This window comes from Chamaea fasciata, unplaced genomic scaffold, assembly GCF_029207755.1.
Source record: "Chamaea fasciata isolate MVZ Bird 193981 ecotype frontalis unplaced genomic scaffold, bChaFas1.0.hap1 SCAF_5, whole genome shotgun sequence".
Lineage (NCBI taxonomy): Eukaryota > Metazoa > Chordata > Aves > Passeriformes > Sylviidae > Chamaea > Chamaea fasciata.
The window spans coordinates 8,295,728-8,312,909 of record NW_027094090.1 but is presented as its reverse complement, the minus strand read 5'-3'; the positions used below and the strand labels follow the sequence as shown (position 1 = coordinate 8,312,909).

The following is a 17,182-nucleotide window of genomic DNA, read 5'->3' as shown; positions in this document are numbered from 1 at the left end:
CCTTGTATGTGTATTACCTGCACCGTATGAGATGTGCTACCCCGGCCAGCTACAGCATTCATTTTACCTAGTGTATCAAACCACAGAATGTTATCTATGTGGGATTATTAAATATGTTCCCTGGGGTGGCATGAACCCAATGCAACACACTGGTTTGGAGGATATTGAATTTATTTCCCATGATGGAAGAGGTCTTATATCTCACTTGGGGTTTTATGCTACCACTGTACCCCAGACTGATGAGGTCATTTCTTTAAGAAGAATCTCATTGCAAGAACATTTGAAATAAAAGAAATGAAAGTAGTTTTTAAGAGCAGTAACATTTTAATTCAACCATTTAAAACTAATGTTCCCAGTACTGAGACCCTTATCCCAGAATTCTACTAAAGTCAGTTGTGGGGGGGGAGCTCACTTGTAGAATACAAACCCCCAATCATACCCAAATGTAAGTCAGATGATTTAGTTTTCATGGAGGAGAAAAAGCAAGAAAAAAGACCCAGCTTTGCTTTTTTATGAAGTAGGCAAATTGAAGTACCATATCACCACTGATGAGAAGAGTGGATCCTATGCCATTGCCTGGGAATCCAGGCCACCTGCCATTCCATAGCCTTAGTGTGGTTCCACTCATTTCCTTAATACCCAAGCAGGACAAATGGGACTTTGTGGACTGATAAAAATCTAATAAGGAATAACTAGGCAGGTTCTGTATGGTGACAGCACAATCTTCCAGCCAGGAATATTAAGTATCCCTGCACTTTATATTTAGTAGTTTAATACCCCCCATACCTTCCCTAAGTAGTCTTAATTGGTCTTAAAATCAAGGTACCCAAATTGATGAGCCTCTTGTGAAATGCCTGGTCTACATTATTTCGCAGCAAAAATGCCAAAAAGTTCTCTGCATGTTCTCAAAGTTCTGTATGACTGGTTAGTATCTTCAGCATCAGTCTTTCTGCTGATTAAAGGTCCTGTGCTGAGAAATTCCCTCCTCCCCACAGATGTGTTTTATAATATTTAGCACTCAGTGCTTTACACTATCAAAGCATTGTACGCATGCTATCTAATATCTCCTAATTAACTCATACATCTCCTATTAAAAAAGCATCTAAAATTAATGACATATGGTATCGCTGGCTTTTGTACAACACATGCAAACGCAGCTTTCGGGTTTTACAAGAAATGTGGGTAAGCTGAGATTCCTTTCTGAAATCTGACAAACACTTTGCCATATCCGACTTTCAACAGAGAGGAAATGAACAACGATGCAAATTGGACCTTCACAATTTTAGACTGAATGCGCACACAAACATCAGCATGGGCAAGGGCTTCAGAGCCAACAGTTTTGGTCCCTTAACGAGGTGTACATCAATTGCACGGGTTTCCCACAGACTTTGCTCTCAAGATCTGTAGAATGCATGAGAAACAAGTAAAGTCTGTCATTTTGGTATCCATCAAAGCTGTCTTCCATGTGAGGAAGTGGCTAATTTGTCATTTCACACTCAAAAAGGCGTGAAAGTCAAAACGGAGGGAGGTTAGATGGAAGAGAGGAGAGGGGGGCTGTGACTCACGAGAGAAGACAGCAGACCTGATTTTGAGCTTGTGTTTGTTGCTGCATATCAGGAATAAAAACAATTGAATAATATTGATATAAAACAGACAAGGATGAGGCCAGTATTTCTTGCTTACGTGTAAAAATTTACATTATTAAACCCAAAATATAAACCAAGGAACAAGGAATACTTTACAAATGAAATTATGGTATACAGCAAATTTCTAACTTACAAGTTTTATTTACATGTGGACATCTCTTATTTAATTATAATAACAGTATTAATACCAACAATGAAAATTTTCAACTTAAAAATACATAAGACCTTTGAGAAAAAATCCCAAAGAATACACACATCTGAGGAATGTCAGCTCTGTGTCAAGAGCACTGGTCTCAGCCACTACATATTTCCCTCATCGTCTTTCATTTTAGCCTTGTTGTTGTCTTTTAATTTTCTTTTCCTCTGCATAAAACAAAGCAAACAAAGGGCCAGATAAACAGTCCGAGTCAAACCTTTAGAGACACAGAAGAGGTGCAGGCAGGAGTCCCATTATTTGTTAATAGGATTTGTGCACATACCTCCCATGGACCACTTAGGAAATTTACTCCCAAGCATCTCGGTGGCAATTTCAATTAGAGTCAACATTTCATTTCAGCAGATGGACGGAAAACTGGTGGCTACTCAAACACTAACGAGTAACGCTCGATAATTCCCCTCTCTTAAACTATGATTATGCTTTCTCTTTTTTATGGGGAGAATGAATGCTGTCCCTAAGCCAAAACTTAATTTGATTTTTTGCTGTGCCTCTCGGTGCTAGCAAAACCCACCCATGTGCCTGTAGACAGGCCCGGTGGGTAAATTAGTGGGTATTTTTGCAGATCTGTCACGCATTTCTATCATGCTTCTTATTCAGAAAGATGCCAAAGAACTGGAAGTACATCTGCCTTCCCCTGAAATGTAGCCACCTCTGGGGTGGAATGTGGCAGCAAATGTTAATACAGGAACACAAACACTAAATCCTATGTGAAAAGTATGCAGGAAATAAAGAACACAGCTCAGACAGTCTAAGGCTACCCAGAAATTAGCTAAAAGTGTACACTTTTTCTTTTTTAATGAATGCATTTGAAAGTATTGCCTGGTTTGTGGCACTCCAATAAGGAACATCTCATTTGGCATTGAATCCCACTGTACATTTTCACACAGATTAATAGTGATGGTAAGTTTTCTGATTTCAAGAAGAAGCAATACTAATTCATAGGCAAGATGCACAAAACCAGAACACAGTATTTTTTTTTTTTTTTTATGGAAAATGTCTTTTCTTTAAATAGCATTTACAAACTACGTCGACGGTGGCCTGGCTGGCTCATGGTGCCTTCGGTTTCGCTTCTTTTTCATCTCCTGCACATGCTTCCATTTGGCACCACCTTTGTTCCGTTGCCGCCGCTTCTCGCGGTGCCACATCTGTTCACAGTACTCATCCAGGCTAAAGCTGGGGCTGCTGACGAGCTGGATGTAGTCCTTGTACCTCAGCCGGGACTCCGTCAGCAAATCCCTCACCCGGCCCTCCTCGTCCTCAGTTTTCTGAGTGCTTTCCATCTGTCCGTTCTCAATGACATTTAAATTCAGCTTGGCGATGGTGTGGATGAAGGTGTGCTCCTGGGCTTTGCAAAAATAGGCTCCCGCGTCCCTCCTCTGCAAGCTGCGGATCAGCAGCCCATGCTCCGTTTTAATGATCCTTTCATCAGCCTTCAGCTGTGGGGTTGGACAAGAAAAGAACACCGGTGAGGCTCATTGTCAAAATGAGATGTGTGTCAGTGCTGTGCTGAGGTGGAGACAAGGCCTGGCTGGCACATGGCATGTCCCATCCCCACGGTGCAGCTGGGACAGATACCAGCAGCTCCTTCAAGGCCTGAGTCTGCAACATCTGGATCACGGACACTCAGCATGCAGTAGCAAAAGACACATGCTGTACAGCTGACAGGACAGACAGCAACACTCACCACACCACAGTGCAGTGAGTGAGGCTGCATTCTCCAAGGAAGGGGAGCTATTTACTGCCATAAATCCCATTCATTTTTTAACTGCTTTTTTTGAGGTATCTGTAATGCACCCAAAATACCAGAAGGCTTGTGCATATCTGCAGTTCTGAGGCCCTGTTACAATGAATATGAATACTACTACTGATTTTTACAGTGAAATGCTGTGTTTCTGATCTCCTTCAACCAAGTTTTACAAAAGGAAGTTGATCCTGGCTTTGACTCACTGAGATGTGATTAAAAGCAGGCAATAAGGCTGGATGGATACAACAAAGTACTGCTCTTTTATTGCTAAGATCTGTGGAGAATAACTGAGAGAAAAATAAGAATAAAAAAGAACCCAAAACACCAAACAAAATAATAGGATTGGAAGTGAGAGCTGAAGTCTGACAGCATGGAGGTGTAATTTCATTTATGAATAGAGATATTTTAAAAAATGCAGAGTTTCACATGTTAAAAGTAAAGTGTATCTTAGACTAGTAACACTGTCAGGTAAGTTACGTATCTGGTAATCTGAAATTTACTTCTAAAATAACCTAAACCAAAAAATAGCGTCCCTCCCTCAAAAAAAACCCAAACCAAAACCAAACAAACAAACAAAAAAAAGGATGGGACACTGGGCACCTAAGTATTTTTTCATCTGGGAAACACAGAAGGTAAGTGATTTCCCAAAGACCATATGAAGATTAGTAGCAGAGGTGGAAGTAGAAAGCACAGCCCTAACTCCTGACATCTAACACCAGCATTTCCTTTGAAAATGACGCTGGTTTGTCCCAAGCTGTTCCCTCCCGGGCGTGCTGTGTTCTGCTGCCACACAGAGGCTGCAGCACGGCCGGCACCCACAGACCTGGATGGCTGTTGGAGGCAGCCTCGGCTCTGCTGGTGGCATCACTGCCAAGGGGGAAACCTTCAGCGCAAGGCTGGGTAGTGGATTTGAGAAGGGGGAGTCGGGGGGCAGAAAGAACAAACACAGAATCTGCAAAATTTCCCAGCGTGCTCATCTGACCCTCCAGCAAACTTCAGAGGATGAAGATCAGGGAGGCATAAAGATGACTAAATTAGATTTATTCACAGTGGGTAAGCTACACACTGTTTCTTTATGTAAAAAATCTGCACACGATTCTCTCTGCTACTCCATGGGAAAAAATTTATACATACATATGATTCTCCATCTGTTGTGATTCTAACTCACTAGTACTTTATCCTAATAGAGTCTCTTGGAGCAAGGAGATGGATGAGATGACCTTCCAGGGCTTTTAGCTTTACCCTTTTCTAAGTTTCTATGACAATGACTTTGAAATCATTAAAAAAAGTTTGAAAGACCATATTGAGATCACCAGAAAAAACAATACACATAAATATAATACAACCAGAGACAGAGACTTTTGTTTCCCACTGCTTTAGCTGTAACAGTCTTCAGTAACATATGGATTAGATAGGTATGTAGGCAAGTTGTATGGATGGATGTATATAGGCCTGTGTACTACCACTGACACAAGAGCAGCAGACACAAGAAATCAACTGTTACAAAAGCAGGTCAGATTGTAGCACTGGTTGCCTGTTTTTCTGGCCAAGTACCAGTTGTTGGTGCTGGAAGCTTTGGTTTCATTGTTTGTAAACTGTATATAAGCATGTCTACTCAGTACCCAGAGGGTGAAATGATACAAATTTCAGGAAATTCCTGGAAAATCGATTGTCCTGACAACAGGTGCTACATGAGTACAAGCTACTTCTGATTTACCACACCGAGTTTAAACCAGAGATACTATGGTCAAGCCACAAGCACGTGCACAGAAGATAACAGGGTGACAAACTAGAAAAGGCCGTTCCTCTTTTGCAGAACCCACAGCCCAGGGCACTAGTCCTCAATTGGATCAGCTAGTGACATTTCACTCCAAGTAGATGCTCCTTTTTTACAGTAAAAACAGGAGCATAAAATGTACAAAAGAATCCACAAATAAGGAGCTGTAGGCAGAAATATGTCTAGGACAGGTGTTTCCTTATGGTGCTGTGCTCCATAGAGAGTAGCAGGAGCAGGGGCCAGGTGGAAGTGGGTGGAGGCCTGGCTTTTGCAACACGACAAGGAAATCCCTTTCTTCTGCCCAGGCTTCATGTCAACATGAAGATCCAAGTTTGTGAAACAGAGGGAAAAGCATGGGAAGAAGCAGCAGCTAACTTCCAGACATTTGGGTTTCATAAGGCACTGTGCAAAGACCAAGTTCCCACATGGTCTGAGTGAAAACAGGACTGATGTCTTTGAGCTTGGGGCTTGATGCAATCACAGCAGTAGCATCTGCCTGCCGGTGGCTCTGCCAGTATTGTAGTCTAGAGCGTCTTGACAGCTGTGCACCTCCCACATTTGGAAGGGCTCCAGCTGGCTCTTCTGGCTGGCTGGGTGCCAGTCCAAAGTGTCCTCTCTAGGGCTTTGCCACTTTTCAGTGAAAGAAAGGCAGAATAATGGCAGAATCAGACTTGAAAAGATCGTTGGACCCCCAAGTCCAGCACCCTGCTACTCATAACTATTTGCCATTTGTGTAACAGCCATCACTTTTTAGTCATAAATGTGTTAACTGATGGAGCTGCCCCCCCCCACTTGGGACACTGCAGAGAAAGGTAGAAGTCTAAATTGGTTATGTCCCTTAACCTCAGCCCATCGTGACTCCTATTTTTAATGAGGCAGTGCTCCTACACAGTGTCCTGTGTTAACCTTGGACATTGATTTAGGGTGACTGTCACGTCCTACTCTGTGCCTTCATTGTTCATTCCTTTCTTATGCTCTGGCAGGATAAAATTATAGCTCCGATTTCACACCTATTGAGCAACACTTCATTACTGCGTTCCCCCCTCAGTTCTCTTCTTGGTATCCTGTTTATGTTGTTTTACCCATAGGTTCAGAACTCCTCCTGTCTTTCCTCTCTGCTTTCCTCCCCACAGGGCTCTGGAGTTTCATAAACACCTGGCATTTCATTACTTGGTAGTACATCTTTAACCTTTCACTTGAATGTTTAGTGTGGTCTTTGGTTCCTGACCTATAGACATAAAATGTATTTTATTAAATTTTGAGGAAAGTGAAAAGACTACTTAGATAAAAGAAATTTTGTTTTGTTCAACTGTAGATTCAATGTTTCACCCCCCACCATGTCAAAATCAGTAACTCTTCTAAAATATTTCTAAACAGGATTTAACAATTCACAAGTACAAAATTTTAAATTCATAAAAGTTTTCTGACATGTCCTTAAATTTGAGCATACAATAAAACTTTAACACGAGAGACATAGTTTTGTTCCACAGGAAACAAACATCACAAAAAATGATGCAATTGATTACCAATAGCTTTCTCTTCTGAGTGAAGTGGGAGCAGATTTTTGACGAGATTGTATCAACAAATTTTACTTTCATCCTTCATGAGAAGCACATAAGCTTTCCAAAAATTACATTACCTGAATTACAGCACATGCCATAGATACTGGCAATGTATGACAAAGGGAAAAGATCCCCATGCAAATTTAACACTTGACTTTCACAACCTGAATTTAACAATGGGGGGAAAAAAAAGTATTACCAATAAAGATGGCAAATCTTTAAACAATCAGTAAGCTGGAGAACAGGATTTGAAAGTGCTGTGGCCAGGTTAGGTCAATGCTTTTTATCCTTTGCTAATGACGTGTTTAGATAGCTCCCTCTTTACAAATAATTCACATGTCAACTCTTTCACAGTTAAAACACTGCACCTGTCTGGGAGAAGAAAGTGGCTTCAAAGCCTGCCTTTCCTCATTAATCAACATGTGAAAAAATGCTAGAGGTAAGGCTGGAATAATCATGGGTTAGCTGCAACCCCTGAACAAATTGAGAGAGGGAGAAAGGAAAATGAAGAACATTTGCAGAGAATTCACATTCATCTTTATTCTTCTATTGTTCTCTTTTTCATTCTCATCATTTGACTGGAAATAAAGATCACTCTAGGGTCTTTCTGACATTATTGTTATACATGATTGTTTCTCTTGTATGGGAAAATAATAGTTTAGCTACAACACAGCTGTAGAGTTAATTTTTTTAAACATCTTTTTTTTATTTACCAACAGCCTCAGAAAAATGAAGAACATGTTGCATTGCTGGTACAAAGCCATTATGGAAATGCATGATTCCCATTAGTTTCAAGGTGAAGTGAACTTCTTACTCTGAGACTAAACTTTAAACTCCTCCATTCCTATCACTCCTCCAATATATCCAAATCAAATTAGAAATGTCACTCAGTTTAGATTACTTCTCTTCTTTCCCCATGAAATTGTCAAAAATATTAGTTTTACTTTAGACACTGAAGGCATTAGAAAAAAAAAGGGCAATAAGTTATATAATAAAATAAAAGAATGAAGGCGTGTGAACTATAAGTAGTCCGAAGGCTGCAGAATTATTCTTTTTTTTTTTCTTTTTCCTTACTCTCTTGACCTTCTTTCTCATTGACCTAAAGATTCAAACACTGGATTACACTCCCCTGACAGAAGGTACTACTGGAAATTCAGTCCTTGCTGTGTGTCCTCTGCCTTACTCAGACATCACCCAATTCTTAAATTTCAGGGCTGGCACTGAATCTGTGGCCTTTTTACTTAGATTCTGCTAGACCAGATGTTTGTAACACAGGAAGTTGCCATCATGACGCAAAAACCTCCAGATGTAAAGAGATATGGAAACTTTTGTCTTGGATAAACTGAAAAATATGCCTAAAATATGGAATGAAACAACATCTCCCTGCTCTGATGGGGGAGCTAGGTCACAGTGTTGTGCCTTGAAAACTGTCCTGCCCAAAAGGGAATCCAGCTCTTGTATCTTGGTATTGATACCAAAGTATCAGATGGTCCTTAAGTTTGGTCCATCAGGAAAACACAGTCTGGGCTTTGGGTAGAAATGTGGAAAGGGTGAGAAATGCTGAAGGAGAAATTGGAATGCTCCCATGCATTTTCCTGGATTTATTTTCACCACCAGGTATGAGCAGAGCAGAAAGAAGAAAGTTAGAAGTGATCTGCACCTATTCTGTCACTTTAGACCATATGGTTTGTTCTATCCCCTGCTGCTGAGGTGGCAGCTTGGCAGATCAGGAACCACAGGAGACTCAGGGTGAAGTGCACCTAAAGCAGAGGGGCTGATGCTTTTCACAGCCACGAGGCACTAAAACTAATGCCTTTGTAGGGACCCACATATTTGCTTTTTGCAGTCTTACACTTATTACATACATAAAAAAACACAGCACTTTTTTGAGAAATCACTAGTATCTGGTTAAAGCTTCAAAGAGCTTCAACAGTTTAAGACAGTATGAACAGATGACGTCCCCAGAGTTTTTTATGAACTCCAGGCACTGAAACACTCTCCATCATCCCAGTGACTAACGCTGCATGCACAGGAACAAACATGATCAATTGCGTGAGCAACACTAACCACAAAAGCACTAGATATTTGACTCCTGACCTTAAACCAGACCTAAACTACAGGGAAATGTACTCCCACTGGCAGCAAAATGACCTGGTGACAGCTTCTGTACCACAGGAGATCCTGTCCCTCCCCACAGGTTGCTCTGCCTGGAAATCACATTCTGAACCATGACCTTAAGGGTGAAATGTCGGGGACATCCTGCTGGGCCAAATGCTTCCCATCTAGTCTGGATTTTGCCCTTTCCCTTCCCTCAGGAAGCTGCAGTGCATGTCTGGGACAGTGCAAAGCCATCTCTTCGTAAAGCCAAGTTTAAAGACTTGCTGAGACATTACAGTTCCACCCCTGGAACTAAAAGTCCGTAACCTAAGTTCCAGGTGCATGGAGTCATTTGCAAAGCATGGTATCGTCATCACAATAAGTTACACTGCTAAGACACGCACTAAAAGAATGCACAGTGTTATTTGAGAAATCTGCTGCAGGAAGGGAGACAGAGAGAGCAGAAAATATAATTGTAATGGGAAAAGTTATGGTAATGCATTGGTTGAGCAAAGATCAAGCTATACATTAAATATGACTACGCTGTTTCTATCACATACGGTATTTTTGTCAAATTGAAGTACTTTGAAAAGGAAGTCAATTACTCTGATCTTTGGATTTTTTAGGAAGGTGTCCAATCAGGTTTTCATACTGATGAACTCATTTTCACTTGTATGTCAAGTTAGAAGACCTGGTAACATCGATTTCTGGGTCTGCAAATTATCAAGGGACTAACATTTTTAACCATTTCACCCCTTATTCTATCAAATAGGAGGAATGATTGTTCAGCATCTCTACAGATCTAGTCAATCATTTAGGGATCCATAAATAGAATTAAGAATTTAACTTCATGCATTTGAAAACATGTAATGTCTACATGAATATAGTTGTCTTAAAAAGTACACAAAAAGCTTCATTTTTTGTTTCTTCTAAAAATGATATCTACTAATGTAATATATGAAAACTGAGTTTGTTCGGGAGTTCAGTTTCTTAGGATTTTGAAACTAAGCTGGGTCAAAATACTAGAAATTGCAGCAAGCTTCAAATAAAACTTACATCTATACACTGTCTTTAAGTGACCTGATCCTCTAATCAGCAATGTGTGCACATGCATTTCTATAGGCTTTTATCACCACACTGAAAAAAAAAAAAAAAAAAAAAAACCAAACCAAACCAAACCAAACCAAAAAAAACCCACAAAAATCCCTCTGAAACCCCAACCAAAAAAAAAACCCCAAATCACCCCAAGAGCTGATTTTTACCAAAACTAGATCACAGAGACACTGCTGTGGCTTTAGGCACATGTGGCAAAAAGCTCTTTGCCTACTTTTAACATTCGTATTGCAGGAAATCTGTGCAAACTTCTCCTTCAAATTTTCTACTAAATTTGCCTCAGAGGTTAATCCAGTCTTTTAGGAAAGATTTACTTTTCTCATGCAAACAGATGTCAGACTGTTTACACAGAGCAAACCCAGTAAACATTGCTGTTAATGTGCAAAGATGAATTTTGTGTGCTTGCTGGGGCTTCTAATGCCACCACACATGTGCACACATTTCCTAACTCCCTCCCAATGGGCACATCCTTGGCATGCTGGGCAGTCCTGCTGTGCTGGACATCACCAGGCCTGGGTAAGTAGCATTTGGCTCAGAACAAATAGGAGGAGCCAGGAAACTGCCACAACAAACCTTTTGGAAATACAAAGTATGTGAAGAAAGAGTATAGCCTTAATTTAGGCTATGCTATACACCTTAGCATGCCGTAAATTTGCTCGAAAGTTGGTTCAACCTGCAGTTTGTTCTACAGTCAAAGAAGAAAGACTGCTTGAACTTGGTTCCACGACCTTCAGAGGCCTAGCAGAACCTGTGATTTATGAGAAAATCAACTGATAATATATTTTTTCCTTAAATTGACACAGATAGACTCAAAAGCAGACCTTCAAAAGACGCTTTTAAGTCTTGAAAGTGTAATCTTTTATGATATAGAAATATTGCATTCTTCACAGGGAACTGGCTCATTGATGCAAAGTTTGTAGTTAATGGTATAGTTGTAATACACTATTTTCGAACTGACTGAGGTCTTCTCAAAACTTGACATAAGTTCTCATTCAGAAAAAATAGAAAACCACACACAAGAAAAACAAGAACATACACCCCCTCTCCCCTCAAGTAAGAAACCTACTAACTATCTGCTTGAATTTACTCTAAAACTAGTCTTAAACACACAGTAAGAATTAAGAAAGCACTTTACTTGTTCCCCTGATCAAATATGTGAGTGCATTTACAAACTGCTACCTTAGGGAAGGTGAGCACAGAGACTCCTGTACTGGAGAGTAAAGGTAACTCCATTTCAGTAAAAAGAATGACTGTAGGTCTTTAAATGCCTATACAATTTCAGCTGGATGTGCACTTCAGCTTCCTGTGGCTGAGAGGATACTTAGACATCTGATCAGAAGGCTTTTTTCTCCCACATATGGGCTATAATGGGGGTTACAGGTAGTATTTCAAAGTAATAATCTCTTTCTTCTGATATTAATGCACCTGTATAAAAATTAATTAAGCTTTCTTTTTCCCCAGCAGAGGAAAAAGTTTTGTCAATCCAAAACATGGGTAAAAGAAGGGAGGATAAATGAAAAGTACTGGAGTGTTACAGTCAATACACAGCCTTGTAGGTTTTTGTCTTACCTGGTAGAAAATCAGAAGTATCCCCTAACTCTGGCTTCCTGGGCCAAGACATAATTGGGGTTGCAACTTTGGGGTGACTACCATGAGGCACATCTCACCCAGAGGTGATTCTCTCATGGACACCTGCCCTGGCCTGCATCTCCCCAGCCTTTGGAAAGGATCAGCACATTCTCTGCACTCAGGAAGTCTTGTAGGATGAATTATCACTGAGAGTGGAAGACCAGTTGTATGTTTGATAGCTCCTGTCAATTAAACTACTTTTTGTCTTGGATGAATACTTAACAAAAAAGCATATCTAGCACCTGGGACCAGATCCTTTGAAAGAGCAGTTAATTTCCCTTCTCCTTCCCTGTTGCCATGGTTGCCATCACAGCAGGACTTGGCCTCAGACACAAAATCACTCATGTAAGAGAAAGGCTATGAAAACTCCTGAGGTTTGAAACTCACTCACAAACCCAGTCCAAAGCAGTCCCAGTACATTGACCTTTCAGTCATGTTGGAGAGCCCCTTTGTCACTAGCTCAAAGAGGAATCACCAGGAAATTGTGCAGGGGGTTTGCAGCAACATGGAGGCTTCTCCAGAGCTTCTCCATGAGTGAGGACCTCAAAGCTGCATCCCAAAGGAATTAAGGACCATCACAAATCTCACTGCTTTCTGCACCAGATGCACAGAGCAATCCTTAACCTGAATTCTCTGCATCAATGCAGAGTGCCATTAAAGCAAAAATCTCAGACTCCACTAACAAGAAAAAAGCAAATAAAAAGCCTCTTAACCACACAGACCATTCCCCCTCTGGGGAGAGATGGAGAGAAGCAGCAAACCATACACACAATTCTTAGCTACACTGCTTAACATGGGAAGGGAAAGCAATCAAGACATTAAATAGAACTGAGATTTTATTGAAACATTTTGATCATACTTTTACCTACAGAGGCAGATGTGGTAATTATCAGACAAAAGAGCTTTCATTTTTTATCACTGATATATGTTATCTCCCTTTTAATTTTTTTTAATAGGATGAGCAGGTAAGTCAAAATAAATATCAAAATCTGCTTACGATACAGTGCAAGTGGCTTCTCTCTTCCCCACTGCATGCCCCAAATGGTGACAGCAGAACGCTGTGTGATACCTAAGGTGAGGCAGGGAAAAGTAAAACATCGACTAGTCCCAGTAACTCCTGCCCCTCAATGCTCAGCTGAATTCTCTATGGAGGAAACCTGCCTTGGTGATTATAACTTACCTCTTCTCGATGTTCTTCTCCAGAGCGCTGCACATACCACCTAATAGAGGCTTGCTGAGACTTAGGAGTACATTCCAGAAAAGTTGAATTAAATTCAATGCCAAAAATCACCTTTTCATCAGCAGTTTCATGACTATTGCCTGCAAAGCAAACACGGTACAGGAGATTAACCCTGACCTGCTTTTTAAAGCAATGGGAAAACAGTGTGATTCAGAACAGATGCTAGAAGAGCGAGTGAATTATAAAAACGCAAAAGGAAACTTAACTTTTAGCTTAAACTATAACTATGAGGATTTAGAGGTGGCTGCTAACCTTCCTTCAGTGCAACTGGTTTTTAAGGAGGTCAATAAAACCTGTATCATGAGCTTGCTCCATTTTGAAGTTTGGGCTTCCACCTATGAGGGATTTAAAATCTGACATGTATTTTTCCTTTAAGTAATGCAACTACTAAACCTGAGCTAAACCTGCTGAAGTTAGATTGTATGGTCTGGTTTGTTCACCCAAAGGAGTCACAGGGCTTAAGTAAACTGAAGTTTGCCTCCCTTCAGTGTAATTTGAAGTGCTCTGTAGTATGTTTCAGAACAAACACTGAAGGAGCCGTGACGAGATCTGAAATCCTTTCTTGGTCTTCTGCAATCTGAGCAAGTAATTTCTAATCTCTGCATCGTCATTTTTCTTTCTAGTCTGTCTTTTCTGTGTCTTATCTATCCTAGCAAGAGACTGAAGTTGTTTCTGATGCCCTGTGAATAACAGAAAGGAAGGTGAAAGCACTGGTGTCTCCTGAATCAAAAGTTAGCTCCACATCAAAATTAAAACCATTTTGGATCATGCTTTCAATATAACAAGTACCTGTATGAGATCTATAGAAAGCTCTCTGCATTACTGCCCTTTGCCACTAAGATTTTGGTAGAGCCAAACAACTTCATTCAGCCAACAAAGTCTCTGGGAGAGAACCTCACACAGCAGAGTACTGAATTTAAATAAGTTTGGGGACTACACTAATTGTCACAAAGATCTAAATAAGTCAAGAGCCTGGAGTGACAAAGGTCAGCTTCATGGGTTTACAGCACACAGGAGTCACTCCCAGGGGGATAAAACCGCTATTGGTGGCACTGTGACAGGGCAAAGAATTAATACCAATTCCTGTGCTACGAGACTGTAGATTTGTCTAATAAAGCTAACTCTTCCAGTATCTCTTTATCCTTCCAGGAAAATGTGACACTGCCAGCCCTTCTGCTAGGGTTTCTATAACCTTGAGCTTTGCACAGTCTCAGATATCAGTGTTTGGAGAGCCATGGCAAGCAGCAAGCAAGGAAATTTTTGCCCTTGGGATGAACAGGAGTTTTGTCATTGACTTTGATGGAAATGAGATCTTACCCTGGCTTTTTAACTATGTCTGCAAGCACACATGTACAGTCAGAGCCCTCTAGACTGTGCAACAGACTTAAGGCTTTGATCCTGTGGCAAGCAGCTCTGATTTCTGCCCTGCCTCCCACTGCGGTCTGCAGCAGGCACCCAGCACCTCAGCGGCACGGAATAACCGGAGATCAACGGGAAGGGATGGCTTGTCCCAAAGCCAGTGCTCAACATAGTGATACAATCAATACTGTTTTGTCTAGATTGTTCACTTTAATAAGCAGCTAGAAAAACCCCAGACAAAGCCACGCTTGGGTTTGAATGCTATTCATTTATTTTATGCTGCCACAGAGATTGCTGTGTAACCGCAGGGTTTCATACTGACAGTGCTCGCTGAGAGAGAAGGGCTGCAGATGCCAGAGGAGCAGCCAGACCCTTTGGCATCTGAAAAGAGGGTGTGGGAAAGGGAGGGGGAAGCAGGCAGGGAGAAGGGGGTAGGCTCTTGTTAATAACAGGAGTATTTAAGTAGCTGTGGGAAGGGGAAGGGGAAGGGGCTGGTTTGGCAGCTGCAGCTCAGCCTTGGGGCCTGTGTCAAGTGGCAGAGGAGAGATGGCATGTTCCCCACCCAACCCTGCAAGCTTCCTTGTGGGATTTGCTGCCCTGTTTCTGGATGGAACACCATGCACATCCCATTAGCTACTTTAAGGGATGTGTGATGTTCTGGTGTCAGGGGCCTATCACCCTGCCAGGTGTGAGTGCTGGGGAGGGTTGCCTATAAGGGTGACATCCCACGCTGGCTGTCCCTTACCAGCTCCAGTTCTGAAAATTTAACTGTGGGAGGGGCAACGGATATAAAGTGTGGCAAAGGCAACTGTTCTGTTGAGCTCAGCAAGTTTTTGGAGATAAAGACCCTCACAGCATAATCTGTTGCCTAACCAACAAAAGAACAAAAAAGGTGAAAAATACTCACTGTCTTCCACATCCCAGCACTGCGCAACTGGGTCTCCATACTTGACATCCTGCCTTCTGGCTCGCCTATGGGAAGAGCATGCAAACTTGTAACACTTGAGACATAATTGCTGGAATGCAACAACAAAATACAGAGCAGCTTGGCAGATGTAGACTTGCATTGCTCCCATTCTACTGCTGACAATTACAGTATTTACTAAAACCAGTCTCACCCTCAAAGCAGCATGTGGCTTAGAGAGATTTGTACAGTACACATCAAGAGAGGAGCCTGTGATTTGGGAAAACCACTGGGAGGAGGAAGAAAAAAAAGTGAGAGAAAAATATCTGCCTAAAATAAAGAGTGTGTAATGCAGCGATAGAAAGAGTGTCTAAACTTGCTTTAGGAGCACGGGTCTCCTGGTGGGGTGGACTGCGTTGCAAATATCTAAAAACATTTCATGTTGTAGATCATGAAAAAATCTGAAGTTCAACAGGTGATATTCAAAATAAAGCTCACTATTAGCCCAAGGTAATACTGACTAATAAACCAATTACTAAAATGAAGAAAGAAGAGCATGAATTTTAGTTTGTTAACAAACAATTGACAAATCTGGTTATCTTTCATCTTTGTGGACTGAAAAAACATAAGGCAATGGTCTGAGATGATCTACTAACTTTCCCGCCAATCTCTGGATGTGTTACATGAACTCACCATGATTACTGTCATTTTAGTGTAATAGCACTAAAAAGAAAGTAAACTCTTGCTCTGTGTATGACTGCATTTATCTCACAAGAGCTATGAAAAAAATGGAAACTTTTTTGACTTTTCAGTGGAAGAATTGGAAACCCAGGAAAGAACTGGTTCTTTCCTCACAAGCAGCAGCAGCAGCGGGACCTCCCGTGTGCAGAGCAACGCCTTGGAAGGAGAGCAGGTAGCCAAGGCTGATCTGTCCACTAAGCAAAAGCTGTAGACATGCTGGAAGCACAGCCTTCAGCACAGAAGGAAAACATTGAAGTGACTGATCCGCTGCAGGATTCTCAGGGCCAGTCACCCATCCTTTGTTTTGGAGACACACATTTTTGGCCTTCCCTCCAAACTGCACATCTGTTAAAAAGCACGGACCATTGATCTCCGTGTTCCAGTCCACCCCAGACTTCAGCAAGCCTCACGTGTCACTAACTCTGCAGTGAGCCTGAACACTTGCTTTTCTCCTTTCATTTATGCTTCTCTGAACTTAGTTTGCTTTGGCTATGAGGGAGAACACATAAAGTTTCTTGACACCACGACATGATAACTTATGAGTCATTAACTTCAATGGCTCAGGACCCAGCCCTGTGACCCCTAAGGTAGAAAGTGCCATTCCAGAGCCTGAGTTCAAACTGCAACCCCACTGCAAGAATTACAGTCAGGAGGACTTTTTTCCAAAGCAGAATCAAGAGGCTGTGAAGGACTCTGGTTCCAGCTAAATCAGCCAAAAACTTCAGGAGACACATCCAGCAGCTTAGACATTGCACTGCTAGACCCTGCAGTGTGCTCTCCCTCCATCCAGATCCAAGGTGCTGTCCTGGCTGGTGGGTACAGAAAATTCAGATGAAGCTTCTTTCACTGTGGAAAGACTGCTGCCAATGTGGTCAAATCATAGTACTTAAATCTCTGTCTCCCTCTCATGGATAGACCACAAATACAACTCTTGGGTTAGGTCAGGGGATTAAATATATTTTATCACTGACCACTCTGGGATGCTATGTTAAACTCTGCTTTCTAACTACTACGAAAAAGTCAGAAACTTAAGAGAGGCTCTTGCCTCTTGGGCAGAGTCAGCCACAACCTGGACCTCCATCTGAGCATCTTGTGCCTTAAAGTATTCAGCATAAAAAAGGAAAGTGATGGATTTATGATGTTAGTTGCAGTA

General features: G+C 41.4%; 1 protein-coding gene across 2 annotated transcripts in view; it reads right to left on the bottom strand.

Annotated features, from left to right (window-relative positions):
* Window positions 1–304: 304 nt before the first annotated feature.
* The window catches only part of SEMA3D (semaphorin 3D), a 132,841-nt gene continuing 115,963 nt past the window's right edge, over window positions 305–17,182 (bottom strand). The window contains exons 16-19 of one of the 2 annotated variants that reach the window (XM_066182771.1): window positions 15,292–15,356; window positions 12,966–13,105; window positions 12,783–12,854; window positions 305–3,299 (exon numbers count right to left, since the gene is read on the bottom strand). In XM_066182771.1, coding sequence (XP_066038868.1) covers window positions 2,886–3,299; window positions 12,783–12,854; window positions 12,966–13,105; window positions 15,292–15,356 — 691 coding nt within the window. In that variant the 3' untranslated portion in view covers window positions 305–2,885. The remainder of the gene's footprint in view (window positions 3,300–12,782; window positions 12,855–12,965; window positions 13,106–15,291; window positions 15,357–17,182) is intronic. The other variant, XM_066182772.1, reaches the window with a different exon arrangement.